The 22,267-nt window shown below is 46.9% G+C and overlaps 2 protein-coding genes and 1 pseudogene across 2 annotated transcripts in view; 1 reads left to right on the top strand and 2 right to left on the bottom strand.

The window, feature by feature from the left end:
* The window catches only part of ecd (ecdysoneless homolog (Drosophila)), a 37,422-nt gene extending 35,806 nt beyond the window's left edge, over positions 1-1,616 (top strand). The window contains exon 13 of the mRNA XM_070865598.1: positions 1,117-1,616. Within this exon, the coding sequence (XP_070721699.1) occupies positions 1,117-1,326 (210 nt within the window). The 3' untranslated portion in view covers positions 1,327-1,616. The remainder of the gene's footprint in view (positions 1-1,116) is intronic.
* Positions 1,617-3,133: 1,517 nt separating this feature from the next.
* Positions 3,134-17,729, bottom strand: LOC139235169 (solute carrier family 35 member D3). Its single transcript, XM_070866389.1, has 4 exons — positions 17,563-17,729; positions 12,718-12,904; positions 9,943-10,237; positions 3,134-3,645 (listed from the first exon to the last, which is right to left on the bottom strand). Exons 1-4 carry the CDS (start codon positions 17,727-17,729, stop codon positions 3,134-3,136), a joined length of 1,161 nt encoding a protein of 386 aa, XP_070722490.1.
* LOC139235232 (5S ribosomal RNA) lies at positions 4,576-4,693 on the bottom strand (annotated as a pseudogene).
* Positions 17,730-22,267: the final 4,538 nt, after the last annotated feature.

Genomic DNA, 22,267 nt, shown 5'->3' with positions numbered 1-22,267 from the left:
TTTGGATTTAACATTGCGCAGAGTATAACTCCAGATCTTAACATGCTTAAATGATCCCTTGGTCAACCTGGACACTTAGCAAGTTTACTCAAAGTTTATCTGAATGAGAGAAGGCAGACATAATCCCAATTAGCCCAGACATGCAGGGTTCTCTTCTGGTTGGGCTGATTCAATTTGGAGTCACAGTCAAAACAAGGTGGCCATTTTTTAAGCAGGGGGCAGGGGAGGAAAGAACAAAAGGGAAGGTCTGTGATAGGGTAAAGGACATCGGAGCAGGAGGAGGCCATTCAGACCCTCGAACCTGCTCCGCCATTCGATGAGATCATGGCTGATCTGCAACCCAACTCCATATACCCGCCTTTGGCTCATATCCCTTAATACCTTTGGTTAACAGAAAGCTTATCAATTTCCGATTTATAATGAACAATTGACCCAGCATCAATTGCCATTTGCAAAGAGTTACAAACTTCTACCACCCTTCGTGTATGGAATTGTTTCCTAATTTCAAACCTGGCACTAATTTTTAGACTATCCCCCCTAGTCCTAGAATCTCCAACCAGCAGAAATAGCTTCTCTCTAGCTACTCTTATCAATTTCCCTTAATTTCCTGAAAACTTCGATCAGATCACCCCTTAACCTTCTAAATTCCCGGGAATACAATCTTAATTTGTGTAAGAAATAAGGGATGATGGTGCAAGACAAAAGGAGGTGGTAATGGGACATGTTAAACAAAAGATGAGGTGTAAATGGTGGAATCATCGACAAGGTACTGCCCAGCTGTAACTGGTACTGTAGCTACCAGCCTCAGTCGAAATTTTTTTTTTTAAAAAAGACTTGCATTTTTGTAGCGCCTTTCACGACCACTAGACATCCCAAAGCGCTTTACAGCCAACGAAGTGCTTTTTGAAGTCTTGTCACTGTTGTAATGTGGGAAACGCGGCAGCCAACGTGCGCACAGCAAGCTCCCACAAACAGCAATGTGACAATGACCTGCCAATCTGTTTTAGTGATGTTGATTACCCCAATAGACTCCAAGCACGTGCTTCCTCGGGCCTGCATGGTGACACGCTGCATTTACCCTGAGTTGCTAATGTCTTATGTTTGATCGCCTCCTAGGTCGGCTCAGACAGACCTGATGCCAGTGAGGAGGCAGAGGGCGAATTGGGGACCGAATCTGGAGGGAATTCGAAGATCCAGCCTGTGGATGTGGATTTGAATCTGGTGGAGAACTTGCTGGAGTCGTACAGCTCACAAGCCGGCCTCTCTGGTCCTGCCTCGAACATCCTACAGAGCATGGGGATCCGACTACCAGATAACCAGAACTAGTGAAGCTCGCTGTGGTACACCTCATTCTTTCAGTGCTCCGTGACCTACAGTTCCATTAAGAGTGATGTCCTGTCGCTGAAGACTTTTGCAGCCTTTAAGGCTGGGTGTGGGGTAGATAACAGTCGAGATTTACCATAAATTGGAAAAACTCCCAATATTTTGAAAGCGAATTATTACATAGGACTAGAATCTACCAGGAGAATACATCTTTTTAAAAATTTTCATAAAATCTTGCCGAAACTATTTGTGTAATTGCAAATAAATGTGAATGCAAACTACAAATGACATAACGAGGAAACAGAGTCGTTATCTCAAACTCCGGCCATCCCACAGCACTTCACAATGACTTGCTTTTGTAGTGTAGTCACTGTTGAGTAAGTAAATGTAGCAGTCAGCTTGCATGCAGCAAGATCCTATAAATAGCAATGAGATGAGTGACCGGCTAATTTGTTTGAGGACAGATTTAGATTCACCTGAACAGGCAGGCCGAGTTTCAGTGTACCCATCTCCTCTAAAAGATGACACCTCCAGCCACGCACCACTACCTCAATACTGCACTGAAATTCAGACTAAACTCTGTGCTCAATGGGAAAACTGGCTAGGGTTCTTGCTGTAGGACGGACAGAATCGGATGGGCTGCAAAGTACGGTCAATAACCTGTTGAATCTGCCTATTTATGCTCAGGGGGAGAACGGTCACTTCCATAGGGTACTGGCGGGCTGCGAGTGCCTCTCGGACATTCGGAGGAGAGAACATTGGAGCAGGTGGTATTAGAAATAAGGTCTACGGTATTTCTGCACCACATAAGTTTTTTTTTTAAAACAACTGCCCTGTGCAACAGTAAAGTACCAAGGCGAGGTTCAGTCCAGCTCAGAAGTAATGGCAAGGTCAATAACTACCCTGGCCCAAAGGGAAGAGAGGGCTCCAGATTTTGCAAGCACACAGCTGAAGTGGTGGCAGCTCATTTGGAACACGTGGCCCCGATGGCTGAGTTTATCCAATTCCAGTGGATTAATGGAGCCGTACAGACAAGGAATGTCCCAGGTTCGAGCTGATTTAGCTCTTTGGCAGTGGGAGCAATACAGTAAGTACCTCTGTCCTTGGCGAAAAACCTGCTAGTTACCATTCCTGATGGCTGGCTAGAGACCCCTGCCGGAAATACATGCGTGTGGACGTCGAGTGATACTGGTACATTGAGTCTGGCTACGATGCCATCAATGGGTAGCACTCCCATGTATGATTCAGAAGGTTCTGGATTTAAGTCCCACGCCAGACAATGATCTAGACGGACACTCCAGGGAGCGCTGCATTGTCGGAGATGCTGTTTTTCGGATGAGTCATTAAACCGATGTCTCATCTGCTCTCGGCTGGACGTAAAAGATCCCATGGCACTATTTCGAAGAAGAGCAGGGGATTTATCCCCGGTGTCTTGGCCAATATTTGTCGCTCAACCAACACCCAAAACAGTTTAGCTGGTCATTATCACATTGCTGTTTGTGGGAGCTTGCTGTGTGCAAATTGGCTGCCGCATTTCCCTACATTATGACAACAAAAGTACTCCATTGGTTGTAAAGTGTTTTAGGATGTCCTGAAACCGTGAAAGGCACTGTATAAATGCAAGTCTTTCTTTAGTAAATGGTAGAAAGTTATTCAACTATTGAGGTTTATGCATGAATAATGGTAACTTGGATATGGTACTGGAGAATGGTACACGTGGAATCAGCAATGAATCAACACCCTCAGGTGAGGCAGGGAGAACCTTACCCACTGACTTAAATTCCAATACTTTGAATATATTGAGCAGTTTTCAGATGGGGACTCCCATTGCCTCTTTCCTCGTCGATGTATTTGAATCTTTAGTATCTTTGTATATATAGATGACTGCTCCACTGGCACTGAGAAGGCTAGAGAGAAGTGATGGTGAGAAAATCCATTCACGTGTGACAATGTTCCTCAGAGTCAGCACATCCGTCTTTGCGACCTCAATCATACTCGTCGTCATTGCGGAGCTCAGCAAGGTGCACAGGCAAATGAGAAAATTCAGCAGACACCCCAGGAGCAGCACCAAGGAGAAGAAGCCCAGAAAGATCAGACTTGTCCAGCTGCCCGAAGGGAAGATCTGAGGACTATCTGGATGGAGAAGGCAGTACACAAGCAGCAGTGGACAGCTGTTAATGGTGCAGGTGTAGTAGACATCCACCACTGACTTCTTGTGGTCTTCACAAATCTTCTGGATCAGCGTGAGGTAAGCGCTCTCGAACATGAGGTTCAACAGTCCGTAGACATACACAACAGCTTCATCGTTGAAGTCGTGATGCCCTAAGGAGGAACAAATTGGAACAGTTCATATTTAGAAAACCGGATAAAAAGGATGGCAATGCTTACTTTTCCCCCCTCCATCCTTTCACATTCCTCAAAAAACATCCACTTCCCAAGAGGATATCCATTGAGCTGCTGCTGATGGCGTTTAGGAGAAATGCTGTGCCCTGTATTAAAGCAAGAATGGTACATAGAATTTAATGAGGAAAGTGCTGCACATAGGAAGGGAAATGGTGACACGTGAATGGTATTGAAATAGCTAAGGAGGCTGTGATGAGTTTGCTTCGTGGGTTTTTTGCTTAATAGCAATGTGTTGCTATGAATTATTAAGAACTAGTTGGTTTATTAACAAAGGTTTAACAATCGCACTACACATTACCGCTTCATCCACTAAGCTCACAACTGCATACCTCAGACCCAACTGACTGGAGTTTTATTGCGTATTGTAAACGTTACGTGACTGGCTAAGCCACTCACAATGCAACAGCTCTCCAACTCTTGGTTGGTTGGAAACAATAAATAAACAGTTGGATCAGGTGCCCCCCACAGCTCTACAACTCTTTTGGGGGGAACAAAATAAACATTAGATCAAGTGCCCCCTGATCTGTGGGACACTGCAGACACTTTTAACTGCCCTTTTTTTAAATATTTTTTTTGTTTGTTTTTTTGGGGGGCATTAAAATTATATATTTTACAAGTGCCCCCTATAAAAACCCGGCAATTAAAACATGTAAAATCAAATAAAAATTTGGTTGCTGGCGGTGATAATGCACTCCAGTCCCTCGCGGAAAGCCGCGAGCGTACCAGTGGACAAAAGCCTACTGCACCTGATATTCCCAGGCGGTCTCCCATCCAAGTACTAACCAGGCCTGACTCTGCTTAGTTGACAAGATCGGGCGTTTTCAGACTAGTGTGGCCATAGGTTTCTTAAGCCTACTGCACCTGGTATTCCCAGGTGGTCTATCATCCAAATACTAACCAGGCCTGACTCTGTTTAACTTCCAAGATCAGACGAGATCGGCGTTTTCAGACTAGTGTGGCCGTAGGCCCCCACAGCTCTACAACTCTTTTAGAGTAAACCAATAAACATTAGATCAAGTGCCCCCGATCTGGGGGACACTCCAAACATTTCGCAATGCCCCTTTTTTTGTTTTTTTTTGTATTTTTGACAACAGCTCTACAACTCTTGGGGGAGACAAAATAAACATTAAATCAAGTGCCCCCTAATCTGGGGAACACTCCAGCCACTTTTCAACTGCCCTTTTTTTTGTTTTGTTTTTTTTGGGGGTTTTTTACTTTTTGGGGAGGTTTTTTGAGATTTTTTTTTTTGGGCAATAAAATCATAAAGTTTACAAGTGCCCCTTATAAAAGGGGAGGGGGACACTAAAAATCTGGCAATTAAACAAATTAAACTTTAAAACATATAAAATCAAATTAAAATTTGGTTGCCAGGAGTGATAATGCACTCCAGTCCCTCCGGCGCGCGCCCACCTCTCGCGGAAGGCCGTGAGCATACAGGTGGACACCGCGTGCTCCATCTCTAGGGCACCCTGGCCCGGATGTAAGCGCGGAAGAGAGGCAGGCAGTCAGGCTGAACGACCGCCCGCTGCCTGGACCGGCTGATGGCACCCTTGGCCGTGCCCAGGAGCAGTCCTACGAGGAGGCCCCCGGACCTACCCACTCCCCTCCGCACAGAGTGCCCAAAGATCAGGAGTGTGGGACTGAAATGCAGCCAGAAATTGAGGAGCAGCCCCTTTAAATAATGGAATAGGGGCTGCAACCTCGTGCATTCGATAAAAACATGGAACACGGACTCTTCCAGACCGCAGAAATTGCAGGCGGCCTGGGAGCCCGTGAACCGGCTTAAAAATTTGTTGCATAAAATCAAATTAAAATTTGGTTGCCGGGGGTGATAATGCACTCAGTCCCTCCGGTGCCCACCTCTCGTGGAAAGCCATGGGAGTACCTACTGCACCTGAGGTGGTCTCCCATCCAAGTACTAACCAGGCCTGACTCTGCTTAGTTTCTGAGATCAGGCATGATCAGACCAGTGTGGCCATAGGCTTCTTAAGCCTACTGCACTTGGTATTCCCAGGTGGAATACCAACCAAATACTAACCAGGCCTGACTGTTTAATTTCCAAGATCAGACGAGATTGGCGTTTTCAGACTAGTGTGGCCGTAGGCCCCACAGCTCTACAAATCTGTGAACATACTCACAGGTGCAAACATTACAGATGCCAATGTCGGGCAGCAGTCAACAAGGCAACAGAATGTTGAACAGCACAATGCAAGCTTGATGAAGTCTTGATCCAATTGCAGAGTGTTCTGGTCTACCAACACCTCAAGTCCTGTGTCCTTTTCTGGTCACAAGGACATTCATTTGCTACGGCAAATGCAGAAAAAAGCCACCTGGCTGATCCCCAGCATCAAAGGTTGGACTTCTGAGGGAAAAGGTGAAGAAACTTGAGCTTTCTAGCCTTGAACGGAGGTGTTTGAGGGGTGACACTGTAGGGGTTATCCAAGGTAACAGAACGGCAAAGGAAAATGGGATGAAATTACACAAATAGACAAGGAGACATAGGTTCAAACTAATAAAAGAGAAATTCATCATCATCATAGGCAGTCCCTCGAAACAAGGATGACTTGCTTACACGCCAAAAAAGGGATGAGTTCATAGGTGTTTCAATGAAGTCAAATTAAGGGCTGAAACAAAGACTTAAATTTATATAGCGCCTTTCACGACCACCGGACGTCTCAAAGCGCTTTACAGCCAATGAAGCACTTGGAGTGTAGTCACTATTGTAATGTAGGAAATGTGGCAGTCAATTTGCGCACAGCAAGTTCCCACAAACACCCATGTGATAATGACCAGATAATCTGTTTTTAGTGATGTTGATTGAGGGATAAATATTGGCCCCAGGACACCAGGATAACTCCCCTGCTTTTCTTCAAAATAGTGCCATGGTATCTTTTACATCCACCTGAGAGAGTAGACGGGGCCTCGGTTTAACATCTCTTCCGAAGGACAGCACCTCCAACAGTGCAGCACTCCCTCAGCACTGCATTGGGAGTGTCAGCCTAGATTTATGTGCTCAAGTTCCTGGAGTGGGACTTGAACCCACAACCTTCGGAGGAGATTCTCCTTCACACAGTGACCAGTACATGGAACGGGCTCTCGGATAGGATCATAAAAGCAAAACCCTGCAATCATTCAAGATCAATTGGATGCTGGAATGGGGGCGGGTTAGGAGCTCACTGGTCTGATGGACCAAGATGAGGAAATTAAAGATAGTGTTAAAGCCAAGGAAGAAGCATATAAATTGGCTAGAAAAAGCAATAAACATGAGGACTGGGAAAAATTTAGAATTCAACAGAGGAGGACTAAGGGTTTAATTAGGAGGGGGAGAACAGAGTATGAGAGGAAGCTTGCAGGGAATATAAAAACTGACTGCAAAAGCTTCTATACTAATCTTTTTCTCTTCACATATTTAAAGACAAACGTAGGTCCCTTGCAGTCGGATTCAGGTGAATTTATAATGAGAACAAAGAAATGGCAGACCAATTGAACCAATACTTCGGTTCTGTCTTCACGAAGGAAGATATAAATAACCTTCCGGTGGTACTAGGGAACAGTGGGTCTAGTGAGAAGGAGGAACTGAAGGATATCCTTTTTAGGCGGGAAATTGTGTTAGGGAAATTGAAGGGATTGAAGTCTCATAAATCCCCGGGGCCTGATAGTCTGCATCCCAGAGTACTTAAGGAAGTGGCACCAGAAATAGTGGATGCATTGGTGATCATTTTCCAACAGTCTATTGACTCTGGATCAGTTCCTATGGACTGGAAGGTAGCTAATGTAACACCACTTTTTTAAAAAGGAGGGAGAGAGAAAACGGGTAAATATAGACCAGTTAGCCTGACCTCAGAAGTGGGGAAAATGTTGGAATCAATCATTAAGGGTGAAATAGCAGCGCATTTGGAAAGCAGTGACAGGATCGGACCAAGTCAGCATGGATTTATGAAAGGGAAATCATGCTTGACGAATCTTCTGGAATTTTTTGTGGATGTAACTAGCAGAGTGGACAAGGGAGAACCAGTAGATGTGGTGTATTTGGACTTTCAAAAGGCTTTTGACAAGGTCCCGCACAAGAGATTGGTGTGCAAAATCAAAGCACATGGTATTGGGGGTAATATACTGACGTGGATAGGGAACTGGTTGGCAGACAGGAAGCAGAGAGTCGGGATAAACGGGTCCTGATGGCTTTAGACAGGTTAGATGCAGAAGGAATGTTCCCAATGTTGGGAAAGTCCAGAACCAGGGGTCACACTCTAAGGATAAGGGGTAAGCCATTTAGGACCGAGATGAGGAGAAACTTCTTCACCCAGAGAGTGGTGAACCTGTGGAATTCTCTACCACAGAAAGTTGTTGAGGCCAATTCACTAAATATATTCAAAAAGGAATTAGATGTAGTCCTTACTACTCGGGGGATCAAGGGGTATGGCGAGAAAGCAGGAATGGGGTACTGAAGTTGCATGTTCAGCCATGAACTCATTGAATAGCGGTGCCGGCTCGAAGGGCCGAATGGCCTACTCCTGTACCTATTTTCTATGTTTCTATGAGCCGATTGGCCTTACTCATCCACAGTTACGCTATGATCTTGTTAATTGACCTTGAAATATATTACTGTTACTGAGAGTCTGTTGCACATCTCCACTGTGCGCTGGGGGTATAATTCCTCTTATCACTAACGTTGCCCGAGGCTTGAGAATTCCGTCAGGGTGACCTTGAGCCTGGTGCACATTGCCAAGTCCCAAATCACCTCATTATCAACACCTCTCAATATCCCAAAGACCTACATCTTATCTTCTTAGTCTTTCTCTGGCAACAGACTTTGTTCTGTAGCTTACTTCAAGTCACCTCTCACCTAAATTAAGTCAGGACCAACACTAACCAATTTTAACAAGCTATGCTGATGCTGCAAGAGTTAATGCTCCACCAACCATTTGTTGATTGGTTTTTGGAGAGAGAAAATGATGTTGCTGTCTGTCATGTATCTTACATTATTATATATAACTGTATCCTAACATGCTATACATGACTGTAATAAGATATGACCTGTAACCACCAGCATACCTTACCACCAGGGGTGCACTTGCAAGAGACAGGTATATAAGGACAGGTCTCAGGCAAGTGCAGCATTCCAGAGCTGTGAAATAAAGGTGCAGGTCCAGAGTGACCTTGACTTCACTACATGCCTCGTGTGAATCTGTACTGAGGGGACAGGACTTCTGAAAGTAGGTTTATTATCCCTTTAAATCAATAGTATGAGATACAAGGGAAAATTTGACATTTGCTGCAAAAGATGAAATATTTCCCCTGAATTGCCCTTAACTGGACAAACCAGAGCTGATGGAATCTAACAGTTAATGATTGCCAATATTTTATGGACTACCATGACTATAGTTGGGAAGGGGTGACTTTATGTCTGAGGGCAATTTTAAGTAGAGATAAAAAGAAAGATAACTGCAAATGCTGGTTGATATTTGTAAAGAGAAAAGTCAGGTTAACGCTTTGATTACAGACGACAGAACTGGACAGAGAGGGCAATGTCAGATTATCATGAAGGGTTTAATGTTAACCTATCTCCTTTATAGATGGTGGTGGACATGCTGTGCATTTACCAGTGTTTTCTGTTTTTATATCACTTCTAACAACAATAACCTGTACTTATGATAGAGCCTTTAACCTTCTAAGATGCTTCAGAGCACGAGTTACAGGAAAGATATGATTGCACTAGAGAGGGAACAGAGGAGATTTACGAGGATGTTGCCAGGAGTGGAGAATGTCAGCGATGAGGAAAGATTGGATAGGCTGGGTTTGTTTTCTTTAGAACAGAGGAGGCTTGAGGGAGACCTTATTGAGGTGTATAAAATTATAAGGGGTCTAGATAGAGTGGATAGGAAGGACCTATTTCCCTTAGCAGAGGGGTTAACAACCAGGGGCATAGATTTAAATTAATTGGTGGGAGGTTTAGAGAGGATTTGAGGACAGTTTTTTTCATCCAGAAGATGGTGGGGGTCTGGAACTCACAGCCTGAAAGGGTGGTAGAGGCAGAAACCCTCAGCACATTTAAAAAGTACTTGGATGTGCACTTGAAGTGCCGTAACCTACAGGATACGGACCAAGAACTGGAAAGTGGGATTAAGTTGGATAGCTTTGTCTGCTAGCACGGATACGATGGGCTGAATGGCCTCCTTCTGTGCCGTAAATTTCTATGATTCTATGATCACGTCTTACCTGCAAGAACTGAGCACACAGTGACCAGCAGCACCAAGAAAGCACGGCGGGAGGACATTCTCTTTTTCAAGTTGCATGTTTGCACCAGTGCCAAGCTGGCCAAGGGTGTAAACCGTCTGATGAACGTGAAGACTGTGGATTCGGAGCTGGCCACAGCCCACAGGGTCAGGACTGAATGGAAACTGAAACAAATGGAAGGGAGCAGGAAAGCCTCTCCACTCTCCAGTAAATAGGGTTGTATCTTCAACAGTCTGGCATGCTTCAGTAATTGCAGCACGACAGTGGTCAGCAGTGCCTATCAAAAGATGACAACAGTATCATTAAGGAGAACTTGTATTGCTATATCGCGCCTTTGTCACATCTCTCAGTATGCCTCAAACTACTTTGCATACAATAAATTACTTTAAAACTCAATGACTGTTACCTACACCAATGCAGCCCTTAACACTGAGGTGAATCACCAACAAATCTGCTTTTATTAGTGTTGGTTGAAGGAGGAATGTTGGTTAGGGAGACTCGCTGCTCTTCAAATAATGCCATGGGATCTTTGAAATCCCCTTGAAAAGTATGCAAGCACTTGTTTTAAACCTGACTGTCATTCAATACTGCACTGTTCACTTCATGAAACCCTAATTCCTAGAGTGGAACTCAAACCACAGTGCTCTAGCCAAATTGGTGAGCCACGCATCACAGCTCTCCTGAAATGTATGTACTGATGTCAGCTAGAGCTCGGAATTTAAAAATATAATTTTATTTTGGTGCAAAATAACATCTAGGTTCTTACTGGGCACATAACATTACTTGGTACTGGAAGGAAGTGAGAGTTGGCAGCTCATTCACAGCACAGCACTTAAAAAATTGACATACAAAACGTAACATGCGAGCAAAGGCCAGCAGGTCTATCACTGCTTGCCCTTGACAGGGCTACCTCATTTAGCACTGTCCCCAGCTACTAGTAATGCTGACTCCGGGGGAAGGGAAAAAAATACAACCAATTTCAGTATATATGCAGGGAAATTCTTCCCTGATTCTCCCTACATTAAAACAGTAACTACACTTCAAAGAGTACTAATTTGGCTGTAAACCGCTTTGTCGTGAAAGGCGCTATATAAATGCAAGTCTTTTCTTTCTGACTCCATGAGGCAACGAAGCAATTTTCCAGGGACCGCCAACACCTGTGATCCCTGAAACACTAAATCTTCCATAAATCTTTGTAATAAAAGCAGAATTTGACTTATTTAATCACCATTAACCAGTGGTTTTAGGCAATAGAAGCCCCATTATAAATAAAAGGGGAAAATAATGAATAGGACTGTGGGAAAAGTAGGGGAGTAGGATTAATTGGATAGCTCTACCAAAGAGCCGGCGTGGGTACGATGGGCTGAATGGCCTTCTGTACTGTATCATTCAACAACAACGTATTTATATAGCATCTTTAGTGTAGTAAAGCATCCCAAGGCGCTTCATAAAACATTAAAAAAATTATAATGTTATAAAACAAAATTTGACACTGAGTCACATACGGAGATATTATGACAGTTGATCTTGGTCAAAGAGTAAATTTTAAGGAGTGTCTTAAAGGAGGAAAGAGAATTGGAGGGGGGAGGGGGAGAGGTGGTTAGGGCCTCGGAAGCTGAAGGCTTATCTGCCAATGGTGGAGCGATTGAAATTGGAGATGCTCGAGAGGCCAGAATTGGAGGAGCACAGAGATCTTGAGGGGTTGAGGAGCTGGAGGCGATTACAGTGATAGGGAGGGGGCGAGGACGGGGAGCGATTTGAAAACGAGGATGAGAATTTTTAAATTGAGGCATTGCTTAACTGAAAGCCAATTCTATATATTAAAAAGTATCAGTCTATACATCAAAGACATCATTCTATGATTCTATATATCAACGTTATCTATGATTCAAAATAAAAGTATCATTCTATGATTCAATATAAAGGCATCATTCTATGATTCAATATATGGAAAGATATCATTCTATGATTCAATATATCAAAGATATCATTCTATGATTCTACTCAACCAGCTCCGTTGGGCGGGCCACATTGTCCGCATGCCCGACACAAGACTCCCAAAGCAAGCGCTCTACTCGGAACTCCTACACGGCAAGCGAGCCCCAGGTGGGCAGAGGAAAAGTTACAAGGACACCTTCAAAGCCTCCCTGATAAAGTGCAACATCCCCACCTACACCTGGGAGTCCTTGGACAAAGACCAGTCCACCCTAAGTGGAGGAAGTGCATCCGGGAGGGCGCTGAGCACCTCGAGTCTCGTCGCCGAGAGCGTGCAGAAAGCAAGTGCAGACAGCGGAAGGAGCGTGCGGCAAACCAGACTCCCCCACCCACCCTTTCCTTCAATCACTGTCTGTCCCACTTGTGACAGAGACTGTAATTCCCGTATTGGACTGTACAGACACCTGAGAACTCACTTTTAGAGTGGAAGCAAGTCTTCCTCGATTCCGAGGGACTGCCTATGATGATGATTCTATATAATACAGACAAGGCCACTTGCTTTGTATTTTCACTGACAAACAGACACAATTGGGGAGGCTTCGATCCTTAAAACACCAGTTCCCTGATGCTCAGAGCAGAATTGGAGAGGCTCAGTCGCTGTGAGCACTGGATACACTTGGCCACTGTCCTGTATCCAAACGCCCCCCTGCTCCCGCTGAGCACGCTGAGAGTTGTAGTTCCCGGCGGGGACGCTCGCCATGGCGGCGGAGAGCGGGCACGACAGATGCCAGCGCGGTGTGCGCGGAGCCGGCTGGTCCTCACCTGGCAGAGGGCGATAAAGCCGGGGAAGTTGAAGCGATACTGGCCGATGAAGACGCGGTTGAAGAAGTGGGAGAAGGCGGAGCAGACCGTGTAGAGAGCGGTGGCCGAGAGCCAGCTGCCGGACCGCAACCACTTGCTGCCGGGCTCCCGAGCAGGGACCGCCGCTGCCATTCTGGCGAAGTCCCAACTGTAGTCAAATTAAAAATTAACCGCAAAGCCATTTAAAGTGGATCAGCCAGCCTGAGCTCTCTCCACAGACCTTTATTCCCCACAGCAATCAATGATTTACAGGATACTGAAAAGCCTCCTTGGGTTTAAGTGTAATAAATAGACCCTGGAAATCTGAAATAAAAGAAAACGCTGAATGTATAACAACTTGTATTTATATAGTGCCTTTAACGTAGTAAAACGTCCCAAGGCGCTTCACAGGAGATAAAAATTTGACACGGAGCTACATAAGAAATTAGGGCAGGTGATCAAAAGCTTCGGTCAAAGAGGTAGGTTTTAAATAGCGTCTTAAGGGAGGAAAGGAGTGGAAAGGTTGAGAGAGGGAGTTCCAGAGCTTGGGGCTCAGGCAACAGAAGGCACGGCCACCAATGGTGGAGCGATTATAATCAGGGATGCTCAAGGGGGCAGAATTAGAGTACACAACAATTAGGACACCCCACTCCCACTCTGACCTCTCCGTCCTCAGCCTCCGACACTGTTCCAATGAAGCTCAACGTAAGCTCGAGGAACAGCACCTCATCTTTCGTTTAGGCACTTTACAGCCTTCTGGATTCAACATCGAGTTCAACAATTTCAGATCATAGCCTCTGCCCCCATATTTTCAGTTGGCAGCTGTTTATGATTCTGCCATTTCCATTTACATTGCTTCTAGCCCCATCTGTTGTTTCTTTACTTGTCCCATTACCATCTCCTTTTGCCTCGCACCATCAGCCCTTTTGTCATTTAATCTCTCCTGCCGTCCACCCTGTCACAGACCTTCCCTTTTCTCCTTTCCTCTTCCCCACCTTTCCCTGACTCTGAACTCGTTTAAATCCTATTCTATTTCTTAACCTTTTTCAGTTCTGACGAAGGGTCATCGACCCAAAACGTTAACTCTGTTTCTCTCTCCACGGATGCTGTCTGACCCGCTGAGTAGTTCCAGCATTGTCTGTTTTCATTTCCAGCGTCCGCAGTATTTTGCTTTTGTTGAAGTGTGCGTGTGTAGAGCTCGAAATTAAAATTTAAAAAAATGCTGAAAATACTCAGCCGGTCAGGCAGCTTCTGTGAGAGAGAAAGAGAGTTAACGTTCCAGGTCGCTGACCTTTCATCAGAACTGGAAGATGTTAAGAGATTAACATTTTTTAAGCAGGTATAGAGGCAGGGAAAAGGGGGCATGAAAAACACAAAAAAGAAGAGATGGCGAGCAGGAGTGATTAAAAGACAAAAATGATAATGGTGCAAAGCAAAAGGAGGAATACTGAGACAAGTATAGAAACAAAACGTGGTTCCGGAGGAGATGTAAAGGGTTACAGCAGAAAGAGAGGCATTCAATCCTGGTTGGGAGAAATGAAATAGAAGATAAGCAGTATAAACAAGCTATGGCCTGAAATTACTCATGTTAGATCGATAGCGGCACTGTGGAGTATTTATGTACGTGGGCACTCCAATATAGAAAGGATATCGGAGCCATGGGAAAGCTGTATGAGGTTGATACATAGAAGGGAATATATGGTTATATACAATGTGAGATTTTTTTTAAAGGGACTGGGTTCACAAGCCGAAAACACTAAGGGAGAATCTAATTGGTGTTCAAAATTCTGAAAACAATTGAGAGTGCAAACAGTGAAAGATTATTTACACTGGTTGGCGAATTGGTAACAAGGACTAGTATATAGCGTAGAACGTAGGAACAGGAGGAGGACATTCAGCCCCTCGCGCCTGCTCTGCCATTCAATGGCTGATCTGCGACCTAATTCCATATCTCCTTTGGCACATATCCCTTAATACCTTTGGTTAACAGAAAGCTATCAAATCTCCGATTTAAAATTAACAATTGACATAGCATCAATTTGAGGAAGACAGTTCCAAACTTCTACCACCCCTTGTGTGCAGAAGTGTTTCCTAATTTCACTCCCGAAAGGTCGGGCTGTAACCTTTAGACTATGCCCCTTAGTCCTAGTCTCCCCAACCAGCGGGACTAGTTTCTCTCTATCTACCCTATCTGTTCCCTAATTTGTGTAATCTCTCTTCGTAACTTAATCCTGTCATTCTGAGAAATGCTCAACCCATGCTGCACTCTCTCCATCCTTCCTAAGATGTGGTGCCCAGAACTGCTCACAATACTCCAGCTGTGGTCTAACCCTATTAGCAATGAGGGAGATTAGAAGAAGCTTTGCAGGGTGTGGAATGCATTCCCAAAAGTGACTACTGAAGCTGAGCCAATCATAGTACATCAGAGGGAAATATATAATCAAATGAAGAAGAAAAATATTAAAGGTCATGGGAAAAGAGCAGGTACATTGGATTTGAGTTGATAGTGTCAGTGGGGAGAAAGAAAGACTTGCATTTATATAGCACCAGTCACAACCTCAGGACATCCCAAATCACTTAACAGCTTTTTTTTTCAAAAATAAACTTTATTCATATAAAATTTTCACAAATAACTCAGTACCTTGCAGTCAGCAATTCCATACAATTGGTTTGGATGCTGACAGCAGTTCCATACAATGCACTAGCGTGTATTTCATTTCAAGGTACAGTTTAGTACAATCCGTAAATCACGTTACATGTAGTATTGTGCAAATAAGGGTATTACATGAAGCAGATGAGAACAGGTTTACATTAGATTCCAGGATACATTTCAATACCGATCACGAATCACGTTACATGTAGCACTATGCAGATGAAAGCAGTACACGGACCGGATGGGGATACATTTATATTTCTTTACAAGTTACTAAACAGTGCAGAGACTTTCATTATACATGGCACAACACAGGTGTGTTTCAGTACATGGTGCTCTATGTATACAAGCAGATTAACAAGTACAGGCCGAGGGGGATCTGATTCCATCCCCTGGGTTTACCGTGGCAGAAGGGCCTTAAACTGTGGCTCTGCCCCACCGTGCCTTTGCGGCGGCTGTACCAATCTTTAGTGTGTCCCTCAGCACGTACTCCTGGACCTTGGATTGCGCCAGTCTGCAACATTCGGCCGTGGACATCTCCTTGCTCTCGAAGAAAACAAGTTTTGGGAAGACCAAAGTGCGTCTTTCACCGAGTTGTTGGCCCTCCAGCAGCAGATGATGTCTGTCTCGGTGTGCGTCCCTGGGAACAGTCCGTAGAGCACAGAGTCCTGTGTTACAGAGCTGCTTGGGATGAACCTCGACAGCAACCACTGCATCTTCTTCCAGACCTGCCTTGCAAAGGGGCAATCCCAAAGGAGATGGATGACAGTCTCGTCCTCACCACAGCCAACTCGGGGGCAGAGTGCCGTGTCTCTGAAACCCCGGCTGTGCATGAAGGATCTGATGGGTAGGGCCCTCCTCACCGCCAACCAAGCTATGTCTTGGTGCTTGTGCAAAAGCTCTAGCGATGAGATATTCTGCCAAATGAGTTCGACAGTCTGCTCAGGGAACCGTCCGACAGGTTCCATATCTCCTTCTTTTGTAGGGCGTCCAGGACCTTGCGTGCCGACCACTGCTTTATGGCCTTTTGGTCAAAGGTGTTTTTCTTGAAAAACTTTTCCATGAAGGACAGGTGCTGAGGCATGGTCCAACTGGTTGGAGCGTTCCGTGGCAGCCTAGCCAGACCCATCCTTCGTAACACCGGGGACAGATAGAATCTCAGCACGTACTGACACTTGGTGTTTGCGTACGACGGGTCTATGCACAGCTTGATGCAGCCGCACACAAAGGTGACCATCAGGATGAGGGCCACGTTCGGAACGTCTTTTCCCTCCTTGTACAGAGATTTGTACATCGTGTCTCTGTGGACACAGTCCATTTTTGATCTCCAGACAAAATGGAAAACAGCTCGGGTGACTGCCACGGCACAGGAGCTGGGTATGGGGCAGACCTGTGCCACGTACAACAACCCCGAGAGCACCTCGCTCCTGACGACCAGGTTCTTTCCTGCCATGGAGAGGGAGCGCAGCTTCCACCATCCCAGTTTATGTTTGGCTTTAGTGGTACGCTCCTTCCAGTTTTTGACGCACGCCCCGTCCACTCCGAACCATATTCCCAACACCTTCAGGTAAACTGACTTCACGGTGAAGGGAATAAAAGATCGGTCGGCCCAGCTTCCAAAGAACATGGCCTCGTTTTTGCTGCCTTCGCCCCCGATGCCAGTTCAAACTAGTCACAGATTGTGAGCAATCTGCGGACCGACTGTGGATCCGAGCAAAAGACGGTGATGTCGTTCATGTACAGGGAGGTCTTGACCTGAGTGCCTCCGCTGCCTGGGATCGTCACCCCTCTAATGCCCGCATCCTTCCTGATGGACTCGGCAAAGGGCTCGATACAGCACACAAACAAAACAGAGGAGAGGGGACAGCCTTGCCTGACTTCAGACCTGATCGGAAAGCTTTCAGTTTCCCACCCGTTGATTAGAACTGTGCTACTGATGTCTGTGTAGAGCAGTCGGATCCTCCCCAAACCCCATTTTGGAGAGCATGTCCATCAGGTACGTGTGCGATATCCTGTCAAAGGTCTTCTCCTGGTCCAAGCTGATTAAACAGGTGTCCACCCTCCTGTCCCGCACGTAGGCGATCGTATCCCTGAGTAACGCAAGGCTATCAGAGATCTTCTTGCCCGGGACAGCGCAGGTCTGGTCTGGATGGATCACCAGCTCCAGAGCAGACTTGACCCTGTTTGCGATGACCTTGGACAGGATCTTGTAGTCCACACTGAGCAGTGAAATGGGCCGCCAGTTTTTGATTTCCTCCCTCTCCCCCTTCTGCTTGTAGATGAGGGTGATGATTCTGGCCAGAAGCATACCCCCGTACACTTCCAGCAGGTCTGGGCCCATCCGGTCCCACAGAGCCAAATACAACTCGACCGGTAAGCCATCACTTCCGGGAGTTTTACTCGTCGCGAGGGACCGGATGGCCTTTGTCAGCTCGTCCAGAGTTAGCGGGTGGTCCAGACTCTCCCGCTCGCTGTCATCTAAGACCTCCGAAATAGACGACAGGAAAGACTGGGGTCTGTGGGCTTGATGTCATACAGCCCGGCATAGAAGGATTTGCTGATCCTCAGCATGTCAGGCTGCGAAGACATCGCAGAACCATCTTCCTCCTTTAGGCTGGTGATCACAGAGCTCCCCCTGTGTACCTTTTGGAAGAAGAAATGCGAACACGTCTCATCCTGCTCTGTAGCGGAAGATGATTTTGGAGGGCTCTGAGGCAAAGAGCGAGGCTTGCTGGCCCTTCACCTCTTGGAGTTCCTCCACGACATCGACCCCCATCGACTACAGCAGGAGCAGGTTTTGCATGCTCTTCTGGAGTTGGGACAATTCCTCTGTCTCCCTCTCACCTCCTGAACAATTTTGAGGATGAGGAACCTCTTGATGTTTGTCTTGATTGTTTCCCACCAGTGCATCAGGGAATCACAGAGGGGTTTTACGGTTCTCCAACCTTTGTAATCCCTCTTGAGTTCCTCAACGTTTTTCGGGGTCAACAGTTTCACATTGAGCTTCCATATCCCCCCTGCCAACTTTCTGGTCTTCCTGTGGGAGGCAGTCGGGCAGTAGGAGGCAGTGGTCGGAGAAGAACACCGCGTGACGTCGGTGGATCTGACCTTGAGCGTGTGGGACACAAACAGGAAGTCTATTCTGGAACGGACGGACTAGTCTGGTCTCGACCAGGTGTATCTGAGCGGTGCTCTGTCTGCAGGGTTGCTGAAGACGTCGCACAGCTTGGCATCTTTTACCGCGTCCATCAGGAGTTTGGACGTGGCGTCCAGTTTGCTGTCGGCTCTGCTGGATCGTCCAGCCGCATCGATGATGCAGTTGAAGTCACCGCCCAGAGCGACCGGTCTGGATGTCGCCAGCAGCAGTGGGAGCTGCTGGAGGAGGGCCAGCTGCTCGCTTTTGAGAGGCGAGGCATACACGTTAATTAGCCTTAGAGGAACATTTTTATACAATACATCTGCTACGAGGAGGCGGCCGCCCACCACCTCCTTAACTTCGGTGATGGTGAAGTGGCCTCCCCGCAGCAGAATGCCCAGGCCGGAGGAACGGCAATCGTTGCCTCCTGACCAGACGGATGGTCCAGAGAGCCACCATTGCGACCACTGCCGGTAACTGCTGAAGTCCTGCAAGAACAGCAGGTCTGCCTTGACCTTGGCGAGGTACCCCAAGGTGGAAACACATTGCGTAGTCAACTTAACGCTATGCACGTTAATGAATGCAATCTTTAAACCCATTTTTTAAATTGGTGATTACAGTCCAAATATTACATTACAAGCACGCGGTCCTGTTCCCTGTGGCCTGTTCCCGCATACATGGGTTAGTTTTAAACTCTTCTACTGCACCTTGGCTGAGATATGGGTTGTCCTCTGCCTTGGGGATGGTTCGATCAGGGGACGCCAGCAGTGTGGACGGGGGGGTCCTCCGTGTCAACTGGGCTGCCCTCGCCTGGTGTTGGTTGTTCCTTGTGTGCACCCCCTGCGGTGTCGTCGCTCACAGCATTCTGGAGCTGGGGTGCATCTGTCACTTCGTCGCTCCCGGAGATCCAGAGCGGGGGCGTGCATTGGTAGCTTCGTTGCTCCCGGAAATCCGGAGCTGGGTTTCATCGGTTGCTTTGTCGCTCCTGTAAATCCGGAGCAGGGGGTGTATCGGTCACATCACTGCTCCCGGTGTCCCGGAGCTGGGCTTCGCTGGTCGCATTGCCTCTTCTTCTGCTGGTGGTAGTGGGGGCTTTTGCCTCGCCCTTTGTCATCGGAAGAGCTGCAGCCATTGCTGTCCGTCGTGTTCGGTCGCCGTTCTTTTGCCTCTTGTTTCTGCAGGAGGTCTCTTTTCCTTTGACTTGCGGGCCGCCTTCTTCTGCTTCTTGACGAGCTGCCATTCCTGTTCCTCTTCTGCTTCTGCTCCCTCCTCTTCCATGGACTCGGTGTGTCGGGGGGGGAGTTTCACCGCTGGGTGTTAGTGTAGTCTGGCGGCTTGCCGTGGCAGACTGCCCTTCCTCCTCTCGGTCAGTGTCGACTCGGGCGGTGGTTTGTTCGCACAGTGACTTGGTCGAGACGGAGGTGTAGGTCTCCTCTGGGGCACTCCTCAGCTTTCTCCTCACATGTCACCATGTTCTTGGCCGCCTGCGCAGAGCTGAAATTACGTGTGGGGCAGGCTTTGTACAGATGTCCAGCCACACCACAGAGGTTGCAGCACTTGCTCTCTTTGCAGTCCTTTGTCTGGTGTCCTTCCTTCTTGCAGTTGCGGCAAATGATTGCTTTGCAGCTTGCCGCCACGTGGCCTGCTTTCCCACAGGTCCGGCACACATTGTTGTCCGGCATACACCGATGGCGAAGCTGGAGGGTGGGGTGCAGGATGGTTCCGTTGGCATCAGCTTTTAAAGTGACCTGGATGTGGCGCTTGCTGGTCCAAATCCCATGGAAGTCCTTCAAGTCCACGCTGTTGCCTGTCCCATCGACATACCTGCCGAGGAATGTCAGCACAGCAATGACTGGGATGTGGGGGTTGTACATATGCACTGTGATAGTGCGCTTCCTCTGCGATGGAAGGGTGAACAGTGGTTCTGCAGTCACCATTGACTGCAGTGGTTCAGCCATCTCCTTCAGTGCCTTCAGGAATTTCAGGCATTGGCTGACGTTTCTGAAGGTTACATCAAAGTAGCCTCTCTTCGGAAAGTCTTGTAAGGCAAAGATCTCCACAGTCTTCATGCTGCACGATTAAAGCTGTATGTTCTTGACGAAGAAGAACCAATCAACTGTCGTCGCTCCTTCCGCTTTCTTAGCAGTGACTCGAATGGTATTTCGAACCCCCTGGTTGGCCGCGCGGTTGGCCGCCATTCGGTGTGCATCGTCATCTTTTCAGCTTGTGTTTTGGCCAAAGCCTTCAATCTTTTGTGCCGCCAGTCTGGCAGCTTGGCGGACCTTGTGGACCTTGTGGTCCGCCTCTATGCAGATTTCTGCTTCGCTCCAAGTGGTGCACACACCAGAAGGCCAGACTCTGCCAATGTGGATAGACAGCTTTTTGCAAATTAGTCATTTTGCATATGAAAGCCAACTTAACCTCGTCCTGGGAGAACGCACTTTTTGATCATGGTTACTCCCCTGCCAGCCAATGAAGTACTTTTGAAGTACAGTCACTGTTGTACTTTAGGAAACGCGACAGCCAATTTGTGCACAGCAAGCTCCCACACACAGCAATGTGACAATGGCCCTGATTGTCATGTATGTAACCTTCATGTAACTGTAACCTTCTTACTGCAGTTGTACAGGGCCTTAGTGAGGCCTCACCTGGAATATTGTGTTCAGTTTTGGTCTCCTAGTCTGCGGAAGGACGTTCTTGATAATGAGGGAGTGCAGCGTAGGTTCACCAGACTGATTCCAGGGATGGCTGGGTTGTCATATGAGGAGAGACTGGATCAACTGGGCCTTTATTCACTGGCGTTTAGAAGGATGAGAGGGGATCTCATAGAAACATATAAGATTCTGATGGGGCTGGACAGGTTAGATATGGGAAGAATGTTCTCGATGTTGGGGAAGTCCAGAACAAGGGGACATAGTCTTAGAATAAGGGGTAGGCCATTTAGGACTGAGATGAGGAGAAACTTCTTCACTCATAGAGTTGTTGACCTGTGGAATTCCCTGCCGCAGAGAGTTGTTGATGCCAGTTCATTGGATATATTCAAGAAGGAGTTAGATATGGCCCTTACGGTTAAGGGGATCAAGGGTATGGAGAGTAAGCAGGAAAGGGGTACTGAAGGAATGATCACCCATGATCTTATTAAATGGTGGCGCAGGCTCAAAGGGCCAAATGGCCTACTCCTGCACCTATGTTTCTATAACAACACTGCAAACTGTATACACCTAAGAAATGCACACCTTGACCACAGGGGGAACACTCCTCACCTAGTCATCCAGGTATATAAAGGGAGGTCCCAAGCAGGGTCATCACTTCTTGGTCCTGTGAATAAAGATTCAGGTCACAGAGTGACCTTGTCTGCAGAATGTGCCTCATGTGAATTTATAGTAGTTTGTAAGGACATTACATTTGGCGACGAGAAACGGGAATCAACGACTCACGAGAATGGCCACCGGTAGCACAGAGGAACAGTACTGTGTTGGTGAGGACTGGGATAATTTAGTTGAGAGGCTCCAGCAGAGCTTTGTCACGAAGGACTGGCTGGGAGATGCAGCGGCTGACAAGCGAAGGGCGCATCTACTGACCAGCTGTGGACCTAAGACGTACGCGCTGATGAAAGACCTGCTCGCACTCGAGAAGCCGGCGGACAAAACCTTTGAAGAGCTCAGCAAACTGATCGGTGAGCACCTCAAACTGGCGAGCAGTATACACATGGCCCAACACCGATTCTATACACACCGGCGTTG

Source organism: Pristiophorus japonicus, chromosome 22 (assembly GCF_044704955.1).
Source record: "Pristiophorus japonicus isolate sPriJap1 chromosome 22, sPriJap1.hap1, whole genome shotgun sequence".
NCBI classification, from domain to species: Eukaryota; Metazoa; Chordata; class Chondrichthyes; family Pristiophoridae; genus Pristiophorus; species Pristiophorus japonicus.
Note: the sequence above shows the minus strand (reverse complement) of the source record. Positions and strands in the feature narration are given on the sequence as shown.